The 21,774-nt window shown below is 46.7% G+C and overlaps 4 protein-coding genes and 2 non-coding genes across 7 annotated transcripts in view; 1 reads left to right on the top strand and 5 right to left on the bottom strand.

Annotated features, from left to right (window-relative positions):
* Positions 1-1,249: 1,249 nt before the first annotated feature.
* Positions 1,250-1,413, bottom strand: LOC133017138 (U1 spliceosomal RNA). The gene has a single exon (XR_009682476.1). It is a non-coding gene; the product is annotated as a U1 spliceosomal RNA (small nuclear RNA).
* Positions 1,414-1,993: 580 nt separating this feature from the next.
* On the bottom strand, positions 1,994-2,157 carry LOC133016213 (U1 spliceosomal RNA). The gene has a single exon (XR_009681607.1). It is a non-coding gene; the product is annotated as a U1 spliceosomal RNA (small nuclear RNA).
* A 1,232-nt stretch (positions 2,158-3,389) lies between these two features.
* On the top strand, positions 3,390-3,764 carry LOC133015579 (histone H2B-like). Its single transcript, XM_061082811.1, has one exon. The coding sequence runs from the start codon at positions 3,390-3,392 to the stop codon at positions 3,762-3,764; it is 375 nt and encodes a 124-aa protein (XP_060938794.1).
* A 2,254-nt stretch (positions 3,765-6,018) lies between these two features.
* LOC133015675 (histone H3-like) lies at positions 6,019-17,333 on the bottom strand. Its single transcript, XM_061082927.1, has 3 exons — positions 17,276-17,333; positions 16,914-17,097; positions 6,019-6,595 (listed from the first exon to the last, which is right to left on the bottom strand). Exons 1-3 carry the CDS (start codon positions 17,331-17,333, stop codon positions 6,172-6,174), a joined length of 666 nt encoding a protein of 221 aa, XP_060938910.1. The 3' UTR covers positions 6,019-6,171.
* On the bottom strand, positions 15,547-15,921 carry LOC133015755 (histone H2B-like). The gene has a single exon (XM_061083024.1). It carries the CDS (start codon positions 15,919-15,921, stop codon positions 15,547-15,549), a length of 375 nt encoding a protein of 124 aa, XP_060939007.1.
* Positions 17,334-21,281: 3,948 nt separating the features above from the next.
* Positions 21,282-21,774, bottom strand: part of LOC133015148 (histone H4-like) — a 77,147-nt gene continuing 76,654 nt past the window's right edge. The window contains exon 4 of one of the 2 annotated variants that reach the window (XM_061082285.1): positions 21,282-21,609. In XM_061082285.1, the coding sequence (XP_060938268.1) occupies positions 21,295-21,609 (315 nt within the window). In that variant the 3' untranslated portion in view covers positions 21,282-21,294. The remainder of the gene's footprint in view (positions 21,610-21,774) is intronic. The other variant, XM_061082286.1, reaches the window with a different exon arrangement.

Here is a 21,774-nt window from a genome sequence, read left to right on the forward strand (position 1 = left end):
TTTTACTAATCCGACCACTGTACGTAGAAAAAAATTCACCGCCAAACCCATAGGTGGCGCAACGGAAGACGAGCTCAGAGAAGCCTACCCCATTTGGGAAGAAGAAGTCCACGTGTCTCTGTTTACATCTGTTAGCTTGCGTCCCACACACTGAACCATGGCAACTAACAGAACTAAATAAAGTGACACCCAGCGGGTCAAGATGCTGATGTTATCGTTTCTTAGCGCAGCGGTTCCCCGGTCTTGTTTCCGAACTGTGTTGCTGATTCCACAGCTTGAATCTGCTTGAGGCTACACAGAGCTAGCTAGCTCCCCTCCCAGCTAGCTTCAACCTCAGCTTCCACACACAGTCAGCAGGGACTCCCGACACTAACTACTACCCAGTGTTTGCTTCTAACCTGGCGGTATTATAGAAACAGTGTCATGATAGAAGTGGAATTAAAGTCGTGACGGCGGGGTTATGCACTGTTACCACCGCAGTTAGTATGGTTGCTAGCCCAGCACGCTAGCGCCGTTTTGAAAGCTCGTTCTAACCGTCTGTGACCGTGCACACATGTCATCAGTGCTCGAACGAGCCACCGTCAGCCGGACAACTCCCCTGGCTTAACACACACGTCACATTAATCGTAGAATCGTAGTTGCGTATGTGTTTATTGTGAATCAGGAAGTTAGAGGTCTGGAAATGACGTCGAACAGAAATGACGTCGTACGGAAATGACGACAAACGGAAATGATGTCGTTCGCGGACCAATCACAGCCAAGAGCTGTCAGCGGGCTCTCCGACACAACACGGAGAAGTTAGAAAAATCAGACGTGTACGAAAAGCTGTCCGAAGCGCTCGGAGAGGGCGTTTCACGACGGATAGGGTGGTCTTATCTATCCGTTTTACAAAATACGCTCAAGCATAAATTGGCCTTAAGCCTCGATGAAAAGCAGCCAGGTAAGCCCTGGCCGTCTCTGATAAATCACCACAAAGCCCAAAGACATAACAACTTTGTCTCAGAGACAACACAAACTGCTATAAATTGGCAAAAATCAGCATACAGGCAGTACAAGAATTTCTAGCAAACATTACTTATCAAAACAGCACACTTGGAACAGGAGTGACCCCGTCTATTTGCTGTTAAATTATACTTCTACCACAATCAGTGGCATTAGTGAGTGCATTGTGTTGGAAAAAACATGCACTACAACCAAACCTATAAAATAGGCCCAGTGTCAGGCTCTTATTGCAATTGAACATGATGATCAGGGGAGAGCGCGGACGCAGTCCCCCACTACCACAAATTATGCAGTCGAGATTCCCACATTTGGGGAATTCGCACGGGTCAGCACAACCGAAGTGCAATGGCTGAGCCTCGCACTGGGTGAACCACCTTCATGATCATGGTATCTCCCCTGCCAGGTAAGTATGAGTTGGAACCATTGGAGACAGGCTCTTGTTTCTCAGACACAGTTGTTTGGCTCACGGTGCCTCCCATGCATATTCACACAATCCAAAGGCCTTCAGTATCACATCATCCCCTTTTGGTAAAGGACTTGTTGAAGTGAAGCAAACACTTGTGTGAAATGAGTGAAGCAAACACTTGTGTGAAATGACATTGAATTACTTTATCACTGTTCTGGTCTCCAGCCCTTTTGTTCCCCTTGCAAAACAGAGTAAGCCTCGATGAAAAGCAGCCAGGTAAGCCCTGGCCGTCTCTGATAAATCACCACAAAGCCCAAAGACATAACAACTTTGTCTCAGAGACAACACAAACTGCTATAAATTGGCAAAAATCAGCATACAGGCAGTACAAGAATTTCTAGCAAACATTACTTATCAAAACAGCACACTTGGAACAGGAGTGACCCCGTCTATTTGCTGTTAAATTATACTTCTACCACAATCAGTGGCATTAGTGAGTGCATTGTGTTGGAAAAAACATGCACTACAACCAAACCTATAAAATAGGCCCAGTGTCAGGCTCTTATTGCAATTGAACATGATGATCAGGGGAGAGCGCGGACGCAGTCCCCCACTACCACAAATTATGCAGTCGAGATTCCCACATTTGGGGAATTCGCACGGGTCAGCACAACCGAAGTGCAATGGCTGAGCCTCGCCCTGGGTGAACCACCTTCATGATCATGGTATCTCCCCTGCCAGGTAAGTATGAGTTGGAAGCATTGGAGACAGGCTCTTGTTTCTCAGACACAGTTGTTTGGCTCACAGTGCCTCCCATGCATATTCACACAATCCAAAGGCCTTCAGTATCACATCATCCCCTTTTGGTAAAGGACTTGTTGAAGTGAAGCAAACACTTGTGTGAAATGAGTGAAGCAAACACTTGTGTGAAATGACATTGAATTACTTTATCACTGTTCTGGTCTCCAGCCCTTTTGTTCCCCTTGCAAAACAGAGTAAGCCTCGATGAAAAGCAGCCAGGTAAGCCCTGGCCGTCTCTGATAAATCACCACAAAGCCCAAAGACATAACAACTTTGTCTCAGAGACAACACAAACTGCTATAAATTGGCAAAAATCAGCATACAGGCAGTACAAGAATTTCTAGCAAACATTACTTATCAAAACAGCACACTTGGAACGTGTGTGTGTGTGTGTGTGTGTGTGTGTGTGTGTGTGTGTGTGTTTGTGTGTTTGTGTGTGTGCTGTCTCTGCTTTGAAAGACAACGTCTTAATATGAAAGTCGATCCGAGTGATGTGGGCGAATTTCAACCGGCTAAAATCTCCCTGTACTCTATTAAACAGGTCTTGACGCAGCAGCTAATTGGACTGTAATATTCAAAGGCAGCAGGCAGATCCAAGTGTCTATAGGATTTGTCTAATTTAATACAGGTATAACAATAATGCCGATTATAATAAAAAGGTGCCAAATTTATCACGATCATCTTTTTCCCTTCTTTTCTTTGGGAGGGCGGCTCCCTATTGGCCAGCTACACCTGTTTATGTTCCAGGCACAAAGGAGCCGATACCGGTCCTGCTGATGGGTTGATGCTCTTCCACGGCACACAACAAACCTTCTTGCTCCTGCACGTTTGGATGTTCTATCTTGGAGGAGCTGTTCCCTTCTCATTTAGAGCTGTGTATTTATCAGGTTGCTTTGGTTCAGGTTGTTTTAAATGATACTAATGTGATACCACCATAAATAATAATACGTTTCAGACATCTTGCATTTTTTCTTAACCTTCCAAAAGTTACCGTTGAGCTCTACAGTTCAACCTCTGTCAGCAGCAGAATAGTGGACTCATGAACACGGAGACACTCCCACGTGCTGCACATTCAGCCAATGACAGAGAGGGAACGGCACATACTGATTTACATGTGATGTGTTCAAATGCAGCCTGGCCACCAGCGTCTGTATTCATTTGAACGAACAATATCGTGACGATGCCTGACATAGCGAAGCCTGCGCCCAAGAAGGGCTCCAAGAAAGCGGTGGCCAAGGCCCCCGGTAAGGGTGGAAAGAAGAGGAGAAAGTCCAGGAAGGAGAGCTACGCCATCTACGTGTACAAGGTGCTGAAGCAGGTGCACCCCGACACCGGGATCTCCTCCAAGGCCATGGGCATCATGAACTCCTTCGTGAGCGACATCTTCGAGCGCATCGCCGGTGAGGCCTCTCGTCTGGCTCATTACAACAAGCGCTCCACCATCACCTCCAGGGAGATTCAGACCGCCGTCCGCCTGCTGCTGCCCGGGGAGCTGGCTAAACACGCCGTGTCTGAGGGCACCAAGGCCGTGACCAAGTACACCAGCTCCAAGTAAATGCCTCTGCGGAGACATCAAACCAACGGCTCTTTTAAGAGCCACACACTTTCTCTATGAAGACAAACTGTCCTGACTCTCACATGTCCAGCAATATTTCAACAGCCACTTTTAACTAGTAATGTAGCTGTGGTTAAATAAATTGAAGAGGACAATCATGTGAATACATTCTAAACATCCCGCAAACTTCTCTAAACTTCTACTCATGAAAACAATTATTTTTTTAAATCCAATAGCAGAATTTACTGCAGGACTTTTCCTCTGTCTCAAATCAGTGATTGCTGTTATTCACGAGGAGCTGTTCCCCCCCCCCTGGTGGTCATAATCGTATTGCAAAGAAGCCTATGAGATCCTTGCTCCTCAAAGTCAGAGGACTACACTTGCACGTAAAACACAACCACCCACCAAAAGCAAGTGTTAACAATGTTTATTGGCTGTCCCCATTGAAAAGTGTGAAATGTGAAAGTTAACTAGTTTTCTATTGAGAGACGTTAAACATTGCCACAAAAAGTTGACCCCAAGGACTATAAGAAGGTGAAATTACAACTAAGACATAACAATCTAATAGTCAATAGACAGTGACTCTTTAAACGTGGTCTTTTATTTAAAAAAAACAAGCAAAGATTTGTTTTATCAGCCCTAAAAGTCATGTTGTAGCTGTACAAAAGTGTTAGTGCAGCTCAAGCAGTGTACGCACTTGATGCTAGACGGGAATCGTTTTTGATAGTGTTATGAACATGCCCATTTATTATTAGTCCGGGGGGGCCAGTGTGTCTATGTTCATCTTTCATTAGGCATCTTTGGATACTGACCAGTTTTAAAATCCCCTCAAGTATGCTTGAAACTGTTGCTGATTTCAACCTGTCATTCTGCTGGATTCTTTTGTACTATAGGGTTTAATTTACAGAAATGGACCTTAGAAAAAGAAGTCCTGGTTGTGTGGTGGCATCCTTGACATGATATTTTCGCCCCCCCCGCCACCTGTAGCTGTCAGTCTACAACGACGAGGAGCTCATCAAACTCCTGAGCACAGTGACCATCTCTCCACTTTGCCTTTGCTTTCCTACCTTTGATTCATGAGTTGAAAACTGTGAGATTAACAGCAACACTGTTATTACATTGTTAAAATATATATATAACATTATAACATTGTTATGCTATGATTTTGGATGGGCGTGAGTGAAGGGGAGGGGGGTGCTTTTTTATGTCAAGCATGGGAGGTACTTTGTGTTATAGTGCTTGTTTATAAAGCACTACATAAATAAAGTATATTTGAATGGTTCAAATAACATGTTTACATGCTACCACTTACCCACAGCAATCTACACAAACACTTTCACATACTGCACATGTGTGTACATTCTGGACTCACAGTGTGTTTGTTGACACTAAAGCCTTCAATTGTAATATGAATGTGTTATTGGCTATAACAGTCTGAGAAGACTTGATCAATAGGTAACATATGGACAGGTTGACTGAGATCTCTCACTCACGAGACGAATAGTTTTCCAAAAACATTTGTCATGTTTTAATGATTATTTTAAACAAATAATGATTAAAATAATATACATAAACATGTATCCTAGTGTTAATGTGAAGAGTCAATGTAGGTGTTTACTAAATCAGACAGCAGAGACATTTAAAATTCCAGTAAAGCAAAGACATATTCTGCAAAATAAATGATACAACCTGTTGACTTTTTGTATTACATGAGAGAAATGTGCCACAATATTAATTTGATCATTGCTTAAAGTGTACATCTAGTAAAATTGACTACTTCAACATGGATATTAAATTAGGTCCTAATTATAGAACGACTCTCCAGCATCCTCAGCATGAAACGTTCATGGCTCTGATAGGAAGTCGGGCTCAACTTTCCCAGGAGCCTCGGCCATCAGCGGTGTGTTGGCTGCCTGCACAAAAACGTGACTTTATTACAAAGGGATCATCAGCAGGTGCTTGTTTTGTTTTGAAAAGACTTTGATGTGGTTGCCGTGGAAATCATGTTGCTGGCCGTGTCTTAGATTAGTCTTTGTTGCTTGTATTCTATGCAGAGCTACTAATGCAACAAATATTTAACTGCAAACTCTTTTATATATAGTATAATGACATACTTATAACGGTTTCCTGTTCAATTATTTTGTAAATCGGATTAAAGTTAAATGTCTAAAAATATGGATTGTAATGTACTGTAATTACTTGATTATAAATTAATTATATTGTAATAACTTAATTTATTTATTACTCCAATGGTATTAATATGTACTTTAGGATCTGCAGTCAATTCTTGAGTTAGTTATATGTATTAACTGTCTTTAACAAGCAGGGCAACGGAGGACTTTTGTCTTGAGGGCAGTGAAGTGGCTCTTAAAAGAGCCGTTGTTATCGTCAGTGGAGCAGCAGCAGTTTATGCTCTCTCTCCGCGGATGCGGCGGGCCAGCTGGATGTCCTTGGGCATGATGGTAACCCTCTTGGCGTGGATGGCGCACAGGTTGGTGTCCTCGAACAGGCCGACCAGGTAAGCCTCGCTGGCCTCCTGCAGAGCCATGACAGCGGAGCTCTGGAAGCGCAGGTCGGTCTTGAAATCCTGAGCGATTTCTCTCACCAGGCGCTGGAAGGGCAGCTTGCGGATCAGCAGCTCCGTGGATTTCTGGTAGCGACGGATCTCTCTCAGAGCCACGGTACCGGGCCTGTAACGGTGAGGCTTCTTCACGCCGCCGGTGGCCGGGGCGCTCTTACGTGCAGCCTTAGTGGCCAGCTGCTTCCTGGGGGCTTTGCCTCCGGTGGATTTACGAGCGGTCTGCTTGGTTCTATATCGTATAGGCTTCGCCCTTTAAGGCTATCGCTTGTGGGTTTATCCCTCGCAGGCATGCGCAGCACTGAAAACTTTAGTCCACGCCCACCAACTGTGGGCCCCACCCCCGGTCTCACCGTGTATAAATTGGAGTGAGACCGGCCGCTCGTTTCCCATTTTTCTTCAGCGATGAAGCAGCACGGAAGCTCAAACTTCCGCTTGTGCCCGGAGTGCCGAACCGGGCACATTATGGCCAACGACCTCCACCTGCGCTGCGAGTCCTGCCTCGGCCCTGAGCACGCCAGCCCGGCGCTCACCCCCGGAGCCAACTGTGCTTACTGCAAGCTCCTCGACGGAACCGAGAGACGCAGGCGAGCAGAGGCTTTCATGGACGGCGAAGGGTTCGCATCGCAGCGCGTTTTTGGGTTGGACGAAGCCATTGATTTTTTTGCTTTACGTGGACCGGAGTCAGCCGACTCCGCTCCCGGAGCTAAAGAGCAATATCCTCCCGTAGGTTTCCCCCTCAAGACCGAGGGGTCAGACCACACGGATTCTCCTCCAACCACCGCTGAGCTGACGGGGCTCGGTGCCCTCGTGCAGCTGATGCCAGGAGTAATCCAGAAGGCGGCGGCTTCAAAGCAGCTGACCATGCCTCTTCCTCATGCCGCGGACGCGCTAGAGGAAAGCATCGGGGCCGCTCCGTCACGAAAGGACGCGTGCTGGCCTTGTATACCGGCGACCAACGCTTACCTGGCCCGTTCAGCGGAGGAACCTGGGAAACTGAAGTCTCCAGTCCTCTCCTATGTCCCCATCACAGGGGTGATGGGGATTTCCCACAAAGGTTTTCCACCCGTACCTCCACTGGAGCCAAGCATGGCTTCCGTGTTCGGTGTGTCGATTAACCTGCTCAGGGGACGGCGTCCTGCACCGCCCTCCCCTTCGAGCCAAACACTGACAAGGCTGGCTGACCATTCTCACCAGTGTGCTTTCCAGATGATAGCCGCCGTTAACAACATAACGCTGCTATCGTACTGGGTGAGGTCTATGACTCTTGAACCTGACTTGGCTGATAAAGCAGAGGACCTGAGTCAGGCCACCAGCATGCTCCTGACACTGAGTGCCTCCGTGGCGGTGGCGGCGTCCCGCATCACCGCCTGGCAGACTCTAATCCACCGATGTATCTGGCTGGATCGGTCTAACTTGTCAGAGAAGCTGCGAAAAGAGCTCATGGAGACTCCCATCAGCCCGGACGGGCTCTTCGGGCCCCGGCTTCAGACGGCGCTCGAAGAAATGCAGAAGGCGGCAGATGAGGATGACAAGTCACAGGACCACCGGCGAGATCACCGGGCTCCTCCTCCTCCACAGCGGCGAACGAGGCGTCCCGCAGCAGCTGTCGCGACAGCGTCTCGCCCTCCCGCTCCAGCTGTCCAACCCCCATCTCTTCCTCCTCGGACCGGCCTGCCAGCGGAACGGCAGACATCGCGGATGGGGAAGAATCGGAGAGTGGCCTGTACCTGGTCCAACCCACCGGAGGGATTTCCCAGGAAGCAGGGGAGAAGACTTTTTGGGGGGGACATGTGTGATAAGATGAATGCTGAGGGAAGTGTTGAATGTTTTAAAATAAAACAACATCTTCCCCAGAAAAGCAGATCCTTTAAACAGTCTGTACCAGAGCCCATCGTCTCTGCTGCCACTGTTTCGCACACATCATTCCCCACACAGTGTGAGCTGCCCGTTGATACACGGCACAGACTCAGAAGACTAAGTCAGTTCATCTCCTCTGTCACAGAGACAGAGTGTCCCTCCACATCTTTCCCGACTAACAGTAAGTGTGTCCATAAGTCCACGAGAGCCGTCTCCACGCCTCGTGTTGACAGCACACACACTGTGTCTGCACTCAGCGTCTTCCCCCCTCCTTTCTCAAGGAGCAAGGGTTTGACTGCACATACGAGCTGCGTTCAGGAGTCTTGTAAAATAAGAGGACATCCTAAGCGGCCGTTCTCTGCCATCGACGCGTCATCAACCTGCCAGCGTCTGACAGCCGTCACCACGCCTCGTGTTGACAGCGCACACACTGTGTCTACACTCAGCGTCTTCCCCCCTCCTTTCTCAAGGAGCGAGGGTTTGACTGCACATACGAGCTGCGTTCAGGAGCCTTGTAAAATACAAAGACATCCTAAGCGGTTTTCTGCCGTCGACGCGTCACCCCCGTGTCAGCGTCTGACCGCAGGTGCAGTTGAGAGCCTGTGTGCTCCGGGGGCTTCTGATCAGCCCTTTCGATGCGAGCCCCCCATGGGTTGTTCCGGAGTCTGCTCCGATGCGTACAACGGCGGTCAGGGCTCTGGCTTGGCTCGTCACCATGACAACAACAGCGCACCAAGCAAGTGCACGCCCCCTCTCAGAGCATTACTCAGAGTGGCAGCGCGTATGTTTAATGGACAAATGGGTGGACAGGATTGTCAGCCGAGGTTACACTCTGCAGTTTGCTTCCCCACCCCCGCGGTTTAACGGGATAGTGGAAACAATCCTGTCATCTCAGGAACATTGTCTCGCTCTCCAGTCAGAGCTACAGGAACTTTTGAGGAAAAATGCAATTTCCAAAGTTCCTCAGGGGGAGGAGACACAGGGGTTTTACTCTCGTTATTTCCTGGTCTCGAAAAAGACGGGAGGCGTGAGACCCATCCTCGACTTGTCTCTGTTCAACAAGTCGATCATGGAGAGGCGGTTTCACATGCTCACGATCAGACAAGTGTTGGAGTGTGTTCACCAGGGAGACTGGTTCACCTCCATAGATCTGAAGGACGCATATTTCCACGTGTCGATCGTATCGAAACACAGGAAATATCTGCGCTTCTCATTCCAGGGGATACAATATCAGTACAACCGCCTGCCGTTCGGTTACTCCCTGGCTCCACGCACTTTCTCCAAGTGTGTGGAAACGGCGTTGGAGCCGTTGCGCAGGACAGGGATGAGAGTTTTATTCTACCTGGACGATCTGCTATTATTAGCTCGCTCCAGGGAGGAAGCCGTGTTACAGACGAAAACACTGGTGTGTCACCTGTCGGGTCTGGGCTTCACCATAAACTGGAAGAAAAGCTCCGCTCTCCCCGCCCAGTCCGTGACGTATCTGGGGGTGGAGTTGGACTCCGTCAGCATGAGAGTGCGGCTCTCACGACAGAGAGTAGAAGCTTTGACAGCTCTTCTCAGCCGCGTCACGCCCCCCAAGGTTGTGACAGCTCTCTCTGTCATGCGCCTGCTGGGCATGATGTCAGCAGGTCACGTGGTAGTGCCCCTGGGCCTATTACACATGAGACGTCTACAGAGATGGTTTATTCGTCTGCACGTCGATCCTGTGCGTCAGCGAAGACGCATGGTGACCGTTCCTCTCTCAGTGAACGCAGATTTAACCCACTGGAAGAATCCCCGCACACTGTCAGCGGGAGTGCCGCTGGGCAGAGCTGCATCACACATCTCAGTGTTCACAGACGCATCTCTCTCAGGATGGGGAGGGACGTGTCTGTCACAAGTGGTGGGAGGACAGTGGCCAGACCACATGTCTCTCCACATCAACGCGCTGGAGCTCCTCACGGTGCAGAAGGTTCTCCAGCACTTTGCGTCACTGCTGCGGGATCAGCACATCCTGATCCGCACAGACAACAAGGCGACGGCAGCCTACATAAATCGCCAAGGAGGAGTGCGCTCCGCGCAGTTGCTGAACGTAGCGAGGCGGCTGCTGCTGTGGACACACACACACTTTCTCTCAGTCAGAGCAGTGTATATTCCCGGTGTTTTGAACACGGGAGCGGACATCATGTCGAGGGGAGGTCCTCGACACGGAGATTGGAGCCTTCATCCTGATCTGGTGTGTCAGATTTGGAGCAGGTTCGGCAAAGCAGAGGTGGATCTGTTCGCCTCTCGAGGAAACGCACAGTGCGCTCTGTGGTTTTCTCTGAGCGTGCGGGACAACCCTCCGCTGGGAGTGGACGCGTTAGCGCATCGGCCGTGGCCCAGGATGCTTCTTTACGCTTTTCCACCGGGTCCTTTGATTCCACGGTTCTTGAATCGAGTTCTAGAGGAACGGCTGTCAGCCATCCTCGTAGCTCCGGAGCGCACGGGCGCGTCATGGTTTCCATGTCTGCAACAGCTGATCTCAGGGTTGCCATGGGAGATTCCGTGGCTCGGGGACGCTCTATCTCAGGCAGGAGGAGCGATCAGGAATTATCCGATGATAGGTCAGCGTCTGTGGGCCTGGCCGCTGAACGGGAACATTTAGAGAGACTGGGTCTCTCTCAAGATGTTGTGCGCACTATCCAGGGCACCAGGGCCGCATCTACCAGAGCTTCATACACATCCAAATGGAGCGCTTTTCAGCGTTGGTGTGTAGACAGGAGTCTGGAGCCCACGGTGTGTCCCCTGCCTCAGGTGTTGTCATTCCTCCAGTTTTTGATGGATAGGAATTTGGCTTTTAGCACAGTTAAGACATATGCTGCTGCTATTTCTTCCTGTCATGAGGGTTTCGGTGGCAGAACAGTGTTCAGTCATCCTCTGACGAAACGATTTCTGAGGTGCGTAAGAAGAGACAGGCCAGTGTCACGTTCCTTGGCCCCTCAGTGGGATTTAGCACTGGTTTTACGTGCATTGGTGAAAGCTCCTTTTGAACCATTGGAGCAAATTCCGCCTAAATTACTGTCAGTCAAAACAGCTCTGCTGTTGGCTTTGACATCTGCAAAGAGAGTTAGTGATTTGTCTGCTCTCTCTGTGGCACCTTCATGTCTTCGGATCCAAGGAGATTGCAGCTCGGCTATTCTACGCCCTAATCCTGCTTTTATGCCTAAAAGCATCACGAGCTCTTTCCGATCAAGAGTGATCACTTTGGAGGGGTTTTTCCCACCCCCTCACAATTCAGAGGAAGAGGCCACTTCCCATCTTCTTTGTCCTGTGCGTGCGCTGGCCTGTTATGTGGCGCGCACGGCCGTGGTGAGACGCACACAGCGTCTGTTTGTGCATTACAGAGAGCAGTCTCAAGGGCTCCCCCTGTCGGCACAGCGCCTGTCTCACTGGCTCTGTGAGGCCGTGTCACAGGCTTACCTCTCATCAGGGATGGATCCTCCACAGAACATCAGAGCACATTCCACCAGAGGAATTTCCTCCTCTGCGGTTTCGCATGGAGGAATGACAGTGGGGGATATCTGCACTGCAGCTTCCTGGTCTTCCCCCTGTTCTTTCATCCGCTTTTACCTGCGGGATGTTTCCTGTTCCTCCATGACTCACTCTGTACTGAGTGTTTTGTCAGAGTGATGGTTTAATTGATGTCTATGTATGATGCTCTCCCTCTCATCTGTAGAGCTGGGGAGAGTTGTCTGACTTCTACTCTGTATTTGTTGGACTGTTACAGTGCGTAACGTTCGTCTGACACGTCTTACAGCAGTAGAATTTTCCTGACCATTCCACCATGGAATATTCTTCATATTCCATTATGACGCCTGGAATGGTTTGATGGTTATAAGGCAGATGAGTTTATGCTTGTGGTACTGTACAGACCCAGTGAGGCATTGACTACATCGAGCTTCGCCTTTAACCCACTAGCGATAGCCTTAAAGGGCGAAGCCTATACGATATAGAACGTTAGTTACGTATTGTAACTCTAGATTCTATGAGTATAGGCGCAGCCCTTTAAGTTTTGGGCCTCACTGGTTTCCTATATGGCTGAAGAAAAAGCTATTATTAGGGAAACGAGCAGCCGGTCTCACTCCAATTTATACACGGTGAGACCGGGGGTGGGGCCCACAGTTGGTGGGCGTGGACTAAATTTTTCAGTGCTGCGCATGCGCGCGAGGGATAAACCCACTAGCGATAGCCTTAAAGGGCTGCGCCTATACTCATAGAATCTAGAGTTACAATACGTAACTAACGTTCCCCGTCGGTCGTGTTCACAGGCTGCTGCGTAAAGGCAACTACGCACATCGCTTTGGTGCCGGCGCCCCCGTCTACCTGGCGGCAGTGCTGGAGTACCTGACCGCTGAGATCCTGGAGCTGGCTGGAAACGCTGCCCGCGACAACAAGAAGAGCCGTATCATCCCCCGCCACCTGCAGCTGGCCGTCCGCAACGACGAGGAGCTCAACAAACTCCTGGGCGGAGTGACCATCGCTCAGGGCGGCGTGCTGCCCAACATCCAGGCTGTTCTGTTGCCCAAGAAGACCGAGAAGGCCACCAAGTCCAAGTAAAGCAAAGCTGCATGAGACCATCGACACAAAGGCTCTTTTAAGAGCCACTCACTCACCTCCAAAGAGCAAAACTCCTCATGTCACCCATCAACTTGAAGTATATGTATAGTCATATAAGGCATATTAGCATTCACTATGTATTACTGTGTGATTGAGCAAACCAGGGCTTACATGGAAGTATTGATACACAATACTCACTATTTCAATACGTCTAATGTACATGACAACATTTTGGGATTCCGTTGACCAATCCATTTTTTCAGTAATGCTATTTGAGTTGACTGCAGAGCTTAAAGTACATATCAATACCATTGGAGTATTTAATAAATTAAATGACCACCGTAAAGTTCACTACATTACAATCAATCTTTTTAAACATTTAACTTTAATATGTTTTACAACATTATTTCAACAGGAAACAGGTATTAGTATGTCATAATACTACATATAATAGAGTTTGCAGTAAAGTATTTGCTGCATTAGTAGCTCTGCATAGAATACACATTGGAAGGTATGCAAGCTAAGACCCGGACTGCTATTATTCTAATATTCATTAGGTCTGCTATTTCACTTCAACTGTTAAATGGAACCATGGTCAGAGCTGCATTTAAATTCTTTTATTATTTTAAGTGAGATGACCTTTTTTTCCCAGAAACTGATCTACTCGGTGCAAACACTTATCAAACAGCTTAAGTTATTTAAAAAGGTGCTTTTGGTAAAACATTCCAATGGTTCTGAAAGCCAAACATGTCCCCCAGGGATTGGAGCCCTTGCAAACAAGGGAAATATTTGAAGCCTTGAACATAATTGGAACAGTTGCATTACAGACATTCATACAACAGAACATGTACATCCCACTGATATAGACTCGGATGAAAATATTAGCAGCTGCTTCATCTCACTGCAATTATATTTGCATTGATTTCCACGGCAACCAGATCAAAGTATTTTTCCCAAAACAAAATAAGCACCTGCTGATGATTCCTTTGTAATAAAGTCACGTTTTTGTACAGGAAGCCAACTCACCGCTGATGGCCGAGGCTCGCCAGACTTCCTATCAGAGGCATGAACGTTTCATGCTGAGGATGCTGGAGAGTCATTCTATAATTAGGACTTAATTTAATATCCATGTTGAAGTAGTCAATTTGACTAGATATACACTTTAGGCAATGATCAAATTAATATTGTGGCACATTTCTTTCATTTAATACAAAAAGTGAAGAGGTTTGTCATTTATTTTGCAGAATATGTCTTTGCTTTACTGGAATTTGAAATGTCTCTGCTGTCTGATTTAGTAAACACCTACATTGACTCTTCACATTAACACTAGGATACATGTTTATGTATATTATTTTAATCATTATTTGTTTAAAATAATTAAAACATGACAGATGTTTTTGAAAAACTATTCGTCTTGTGAGTGAGAGATCTCAGTCAACCTGTCCATATGTTACCTATTGATCAATAGATCAAGTCTTCTCATACTGTTATAGCCAATATCACATATTACAAATGAAGGCTTTAGTGTCAACAAACACCCTGTGTATCCAGAATGTACACACATGTGCAGTATGTGAAAGTGTTTGTGTAGATTGCTGTGGGTAAGTTGTAGCATGTAAACATGTTATTTGAACCATTCAAATATACTTTATTTATGTAGTGCTTTATAAACAAGCACTATAACACAAAGTACCTCCCATGTTTGACATAAAAAAGCACCCCCCTCCCCTTCACTCACGCCCATCCAAAATCATAGCATAACAATGTTATAAAGTTATATATATGTTAACAATGTAATAACAGTGTTGCTGTTAAATTCATAGTTTTCAACTCATGAATCAAAGGTAGGAAAGCAAAGACAAAGTGGAGAGATGGTCACTGTGCTCAGGAGTTTGATGAGCTCCTCGTCGTTGTAGACTGACAGCTACAGGTGGTGGGGGGCGAAAATATCATGTCAAGGATGCCACCACACAACCAGGACTTCTTTTTCTAAGGTCCATTTCTGTAAATTAAACCATATCAATATAGTACAAAAGAATCCAGCAGAATGACAGGTTGAAATCAGCAACAGTTTCAAGCATACTTGAGGTGATTTTAAAACTGGTCAGTATCCAAAGATGCCTAATGAAAGATGAACATAGACACACTGGCCCCCCCGGACTAATAATAAATGGGCATGTTCATAACACTATCAAAAACGATTCCCGTCTATCATCAAGTGCGTACACTGCTTGAGCTGCACTAACACTTTTGTACAGCTACAACAGCTACAACGTCTCTTAATAAAAAACTAGTTAACTTTGGCTTTTTGTCTTCACATTTCACACTTTTCAATGGGGTCAGCCGGTAAAAATTGTTAACACTTGCTTTTTGTGGGTGGTTGTGTTTTTTGTGCAAGTGTAGTCCTCTGACTTTGAGGAGCAAGGATCTCATAGGCTTCTTTGCAATGCAATTATGACCACGGGGGGGGGGAACAGCTCCTCGTGAATAACAGCAATCACTGATTTGAGAAGTGGAAAAGTCCTGCAGTAAATTCTGCTATTGAATTTAAAAAATAATTGTTTTCATGTGTAGAAGTTTACAGGATGTTTAGAATGTATTCACATGATAATCCTCTTCAATTTAATTAACCACAGCTACATTATTAGTTAAAAGTGGCTGTATATATGCTGGACATGTCATTCGAGTCAGGACAGTTTGTCTTCATAGAGAAAGTGTGTGGCTCTTAAAAGGGCCGTTGGTTTGATGTCTCCGCAGAGGCATTTACTTGGAGCTGGTGTACTTGGTCACGGCCTTGGTGCCCTCAGACACGGCGTGTTTAGCCAGCTCCCCGGGCAGCAGCAGGCGGACGGCGGTCTGAATCTCCCTGGAGGTGATGGTGGAGCGCTTGTTGTAATGAGCCAGACGAGAGGCCTCACCGGCGATGCGCTCGAAGATGTCGCTCACGAAGGAGTTCATGATGCCCATGGCCTTGGAGGAGATCCCGGTGTCGGGGTGGACCTGCTTCAGCACTTTGTACACGTAGATGGCGTAGCTCTCCTTCCTGGACTTTCTCCTCTTCTTTACACCCTTACCGGGGGCCTTGGCCACCGCTTTCTTGGAGCCCTTCTTGGGCGCAGGCTTTGCTGGTTCAGGCATCGTCACGATATTGTTCGTTCAAATGAATACAGACGCTGGTGGCCAGGCTGTATTTGAACACATCACATGTAAATCATGATGTGCCGTTCCCTCTCTGTCATTGGCTGAATGTGCAGCACGTGGGAGTGTCTCCGTGTTCATGAGTCCACTATTCTGCTGCTGACAGAGGTTGAACTGTAGAGCTCAACGGTAACATTTGGAAGGTTAAGAAAAAATGCAAGATGTCTGAAACGTATGATTATTTATGGTGGTATCACATTAGTATCATTTAAAACAACCTGAACCAAAGCAACCTGATAAATACACAGCTCTAAATGAGAAGGGAACAGCTCCTCCAAGATAGAACATTCAACTGGCAGGAGCAAGAAGGTTTGTTGTGTGCCGTGGAAGAGCATCAACCCATCAGCAGGACCGGTATCGGCTCCTTTGTGCCTGGAACATAAACTGGTGTAGCTGGCCAATAGGGAGCCGCCCTCCCAAAGAAAAGAAGGGAAAAAGATGATCGTGATAAATTTGGCACCTTTTTATTATAATCGGCATTATTGTTATACCTGTATTAAATTAGACAAATCCTATAGACACTTGGTCCTGCCTGCTGCCTCTGAATATTACAGTCCAATTAGCTGCTGCGTCAAGACCTGTTTAATAGAGTACAGGGAGATTTCAGCCGGTTGAAAGTCGCCCACATCACTCGAATCGACTTTCATATTAAGACGTTGTCTTTCAAAGCAGAGACAGCACACAAACACACACACACACACACACACTCCTTGTACTTCATGACGGCCTGATACGACGATGTTTTAAAAAAAATGTGTGACTTAGTCAACCACCAACATGCAAAAGCGTGTGTCACTCGGCGAAAGCGTGAGAGTTGGCAGCTCTGCGTTCATCACGCAAGAAAAAAAATGACGTCGTTAAAATGGGTTTGGGGTATAGCCGTTTAAGTGACAGGACCAATATGTATATGTACATTTATATAAATAACACACACCAGTGTCGGCACTATGGGGGGGCATTCGCGGGCCTGTCTCTTCAGAGCATACACCACGTCCATGGCGGTCACGGTCTTCCTCTTGGCGTGCTCGGTGTAGGTGACAGCATCGCGGATCACGTTCTCCAGGAAAACCTTCAACACGCCGCGGGTCTCCTCGTAGATCAGACCGGAGATGAGACCTAGTCAATCTAGTCACACTCCGCATTCGTGTGTGTGTGTGATTGCAACAGCAATGTGCGTGAACTCATTGCCTCAGTGCCAACACTCGCCGCCTTCAACTCTTCTGATGGTAAGTCATATGTTTACTTTACGTATGCCAGCCTTGGCTTTTTTAACAATATGCTAAAGATGCTGTACTCATACTGAAGTTATTCTTTGTATACTGTATAGGCCTGGGCAGGGGTGGACTGGCCATCGGGCATACCGGGCATAATCCCGGTGGGCCGTTGACCCAATGTGGGCCGGTCTGGTCCGCTATGTTGTTGTTTTGTTTTTTTTCTCTTCTTCCTCTCTAAATTCCCTCCAATTGGGCCGGCCAATTGGCTACAGAGGGCTAGCAGTGTGTTGCCAGCATCGACACATATTATTGGTCTATTGTTTGTCATTGTCAATCAATCATGGGCTGACAGGCTCAGAGAGCCCTGACAGTGCTGTCAATCACAACACAAACCAGGGTGGGGCGGGACCTCATTGCATTGGCGGTGGGAGTCGCGGGACGGGCTGCTGCTGAAACAGAAACTTAAAATGGATAATAAGAGTAAAAAACGCATCGGGGAAAAAAAGCAGAAGTCTCTGGAGGTGGAGGCTGCTAAATGTGCCAAACTGACGGACCTATGTGGTGCCGGGTTCACCAGCCCAGCAGCAGCAGGTGCGCCGGGAGACGAGCGAGGAGGACTCGACAATGATGAGCGAGTGGAGGCAGACATGTGAGCGCGCATTTTCAATTTTCAATACATTCTCCAAACTGGCTCGTTACTTGAGCAGCGGAGGTTGGCGTCGCACGCCTCTACCGACGGCGCACCTCTCTCTCTCTCTCTCTCTCACTCGCTGCCCCCTCCCTCCTGAGATGTGCAGGTCCCGGTGGCGTGTTTGCCGTCGGGGGGGGGGCAGCGCGAGAGGTTGGTCTATCCCTCCGCAGGTTCACCTTCAGAAATCTTGTTACGACTTTTACTTCCTCTAGAATAGGATAAGAGATAGTGTCTTATTTTGTGTGCCTATAGTATAGTGGTTATACTGTGGTTTATTAATGTTCTTGGGCAGACACAAGAGGCACTTGTTTATAGTTAAATAGAAGTTCAGATGCACTGGTCCATTACTATTTGAACCTCAGCATCTAGGGTTCAAAATTGGTAAAATTATACATTATATGCATATTGTTGTTGTAATTTTTCAGTCAGTTGAGATAAATCTTGAGGAGAAACATTTTGGGTTGTTTTGTGTCTGTATAGACCTACTATAAAAAGCAATTTGCATTTTTAATTTTAGTTCTTGTACTTTTGATACTTAAGTACATTTCAACACCAGATACTTTAAATACTTAAGTACTTTTAATATGAGCTACTTTAAATTGACGTAACTTATGTCTTCTAAATGTCTTAATGGCAGATGTGCTCGGCTAATTATGTGGGCCGGTCTGAGCCAAAAAATGCCCGGGCCGTTTTGTTCTCCCAGTCCAGCCCTGGGCCTGGGACTTGGCGGTTTCTCCTAATTGTGTAGTGTTTGGGATTCCACGTGACGTACGTAATGCTGAGAGAGAGAGAAAGAGAGAGAGAACCTGAGGGACAGCCAGTAAGGCCACAGAATGCCAAACTAACTGTATGTTTGTTGTTATTTTTGGAATGTTCTTTTGTTGATTTGTTGATTCTCTTTTATTTTTAATCAACTCTGTTCATTTTATTTTGTTCTTCTGCATGTTTATGTAATATGTATGTGTTGAATCAGCTTTGGCAATAATGTTAAAAAACATTCATGCTAATAAAGCTTCTTTGAAACATGGCTGCATTGACTGTGATCATATATTTATTGATGCAATGGTGATAGTTGTACTGTAACATTACCTACTTAATTATTCCTAGGCTTGTCACTTGTGGTTTCGGCGATGTTCTGATGCGCACGGTAGGCTACTCATTGTGGTTTCGCCGATGCGTGCGTGTGTTTGTGTGTGTGTGTGTGAGAGAGAGAGAGAGAGAGAGAGAGAGAGAGAGAGAGAGAGAGAGAGAGAGAGAGAGAGAGAGAGAGAGAGAGAGAGAGAGAGAGAGAGAGAGAGAGAGAGAGAGAGAGAGAGAGAGAGAGAGTTCATATCGCTGTGGAGGAGGAGATCATCATTCCTTCATATACTGCATTTCCCAAATGAAGAATAGATATCTCACTGCATATCGACTGCATAAATCATTAAAATACTTTTTTGTAACAAATGGTACAACTCGGCACCGTAACTCGGCTGTTAAATCGAATCTGGACCTAATTTGCTTAAAGTTGTTTTATATTTTTTTAATTAAAAGGCTCGTGTGGAGCAGATACGTCGCGCAAGAAAAACTGTTGGTTTTAATGTAAATTATGAATTGGATCAATAATCTGCTGCAGTTCACCACCTCACGTCTGTGTCGCCGTTTTACCGTCTCCCCAAAACACTCGTAAGGGAGGGTCTAAGTTTGCGTAGAAATACGCACATTTTCCCGTCAAGTTTGTTTTTATAAATCCCAACGTTGGCGTGAGAAGTGGCGTACGCACGTTTCAGGCCCGTTTTGTGCGTGCGCAACGGTTATAAATGAGGCCTCATTACGGTGCCGAGTCATTAATAGCTTTTAATAATATCTTCTAACTCTGTGCGTGTATCATCAGATCGCTGCAGTGAACGGGACTGAGCCAGAGAGAACACAGAGCACCCAGCGCACATAGCGCACTGGAGATTACTTATAAGAAATGAAGAAACTTTCCAAATAATATCCCATAGGAGGTGAGGATCCACTGATGTGAGGGAATCGGTCCGATGCTCTAAATAAATAAATACTGCCGTGACACCGGAGCGGGGATCTGCTCGATGTGTGCATGTGACTGGAAGAACGAGGAGGAAGCGAGGTCTCAGCGATCTCTGATCTCACATATTGTGTTATCCACAGCAGCAGCGGCAGAGTGTCAGTGTATTTTCTTTATTAGTGACATCACTGCTGTCCCATAAAGTCGCTCTTCACCTCCACCTCACTAACAGACACTTGATGTCAGTGTCAGAAAGTTTCACTTCCTCTTCACATCGCTTGATGTGGTGACTCCGTCAGGACTCACGGTGGAAACCCATTGGTCAGCAGCATCATTTAATATTCACACCGTGCTTTGCGTTGACCATTTATGGTGGAAAGTGGGCGTGCGAAGGGCGGATTTGGAGGCAGATCCACGTACGAACGTTTCCAAGTGGACTGTGATTTTTAAAGCGAACATTGCGTTCAGGTGTACGTGCGCACGGTTTTATAAATCGGAATTATCTTTTGCGTACGCCATTTCCGGATTTTGTACGTACGTACACTTTTAGTATGTATCCTACGCACTCTTTTATAAATGAGGCCCCTGACCATGGTCCTCAAGCAAGATTTGTAATTCTACTCTGAAACTTAACTAAGTGTTTCTAATCATAAAGCTGGGGAGGGGGGGGTGCCTTATTGTAGTGACAGCCACTGATCAAGTTGATGCAGCTACAGAGCTCATTTTCAATCTTCAGACCAGAGAAGAAGATGCAATAACTGGAGAAGCTGAGCTACTGGAAAACAAAGCTTCTGACAAGACATGTAGGAGAGTTCAACTGGTAGTGGACGTTGTTCCGGTTCACGTAATTTGGGCAGCAGCTCCATCTGCTGGCTGCCTCATGTCACTAAAGTAGATATACACATACATGTATATGATGCGTGGCTGCAATTGTCATTTATCTAAGCAGCTCACCCGCAACTTCAGTATTTCTTATGCAAGTGTGTATATATGTTAATGTGTATATAACTGTCATTACACTATATATATATATATATATATATAAATATTAACAGTATAAATATAAACTTTGTTTTTTGGGTGTCACTTATATATTTAGCAATTAAAGACCAGAGGAAACTACGATTAGTAAACAAAATAATTAATGTAAACACGTCAACTAAGGAATACTTTGTAAAGAGGTAGGGTATATGAAGTCCATAAGAAATAGCTGCATATCATGTCTACATTGTTAAAAATTGTATTATATAATTTGATATGAAATAACTTCAAAAATTGACAATTTAGGGAAATACTCCAAGAACGACTGATTGGTGTTGAGCAGAGGATGTGAGCTCTCATTGACTCGGTGTGTGGCTCTTAAAAGAGCCGTTGTGTTGTTGAGCTGTTGGAAAGTGTGTTTATCCGCCGAAGCCGTACAGAGTGCGGCCCTGTCTCTTCAGAGCATACACCACGTCCATGGCGGTCACGGTCTTCCTCTTGGCGTGCTCGGTGTAGGTGACAGCATCGCGGATCACGTTCTCCAGGAAAACCTTCAACACGCCGCGGGTCTCCTCGTAGATCAGACCGGAGATACGCTTCACTCCGCCACGGCGAGCCAGGCGGCGGATGGCGGGCTTGGTGATTCCCTGGATGTTATCACGGAGAACTTTGCGGTGACGCTTTGCGCCTCCTTTACCGAGTCCCTTTCCTCCCTTTCCGCGTCCAGACATCTTCTTCAGCTGGATGAGATCTAGTCAATGGAGTGCTCCTGGGGATCCACTGATATTAATAGCTTGCCTGAGGACGTGGTAGAAGACAGAAGCGGCCGTACTCCTCTTCTGTGGATCCTCATGGCCGCTGAGAATTAAGTGTATTGTGCGCTAGCGCCTCCACAGGTT

This window comes from Limanda limanda, chromosome 12 (genome assembly GCF_963576545.1).
Source record: "Limanda limanda chromosome 12, fLimLim1.1, whole genome shotgun sequence".
Taxonomy (NCBI): domain Eukaryota; kingdom Metazoa; phylum Chordata; class Actinopteri; order Pleuronectiformes; family Pleuronectidae; genus Limanda; species Limanda limanda.

Coding starts and splice junctions, on each gene's coding strand:
- LOC133015579 (XM_061082811.1), top strand. CDS start 3,390: ATGCCTGACATAGCGAAGCCTGCGCCCAAGAAGGGCTCCAAGAAAGCG.
- LOC133015755 (XM_061083024.1), bottom strand. CDS start 15,921: ATGCCTGAACCAGCAAAGCCTGCGCCCAAGAAGGGCTCCAAGAAAGCG.
- LOC133015675 (XM_061082927.1), bottom strand. CDS start 17,333: ATGGCCAGTCCACCCCTGCCCAGGCCTATACAGTATACAAAGAATAAC. Junction 17,098..17,275: donor AAAGAATAACTTCAGTATGA/GTACAGCATCTT, acceptor TAGATTGACTAG/GTCTCATCTCCGGTCTGATC. Junction 6,596..16,913: donor CCCATAGTGCCGACACTGGT/GTGTGTTATTTA, acceptor ATAGCCTTAAAG/GGCGAAGCCTATACGATATA.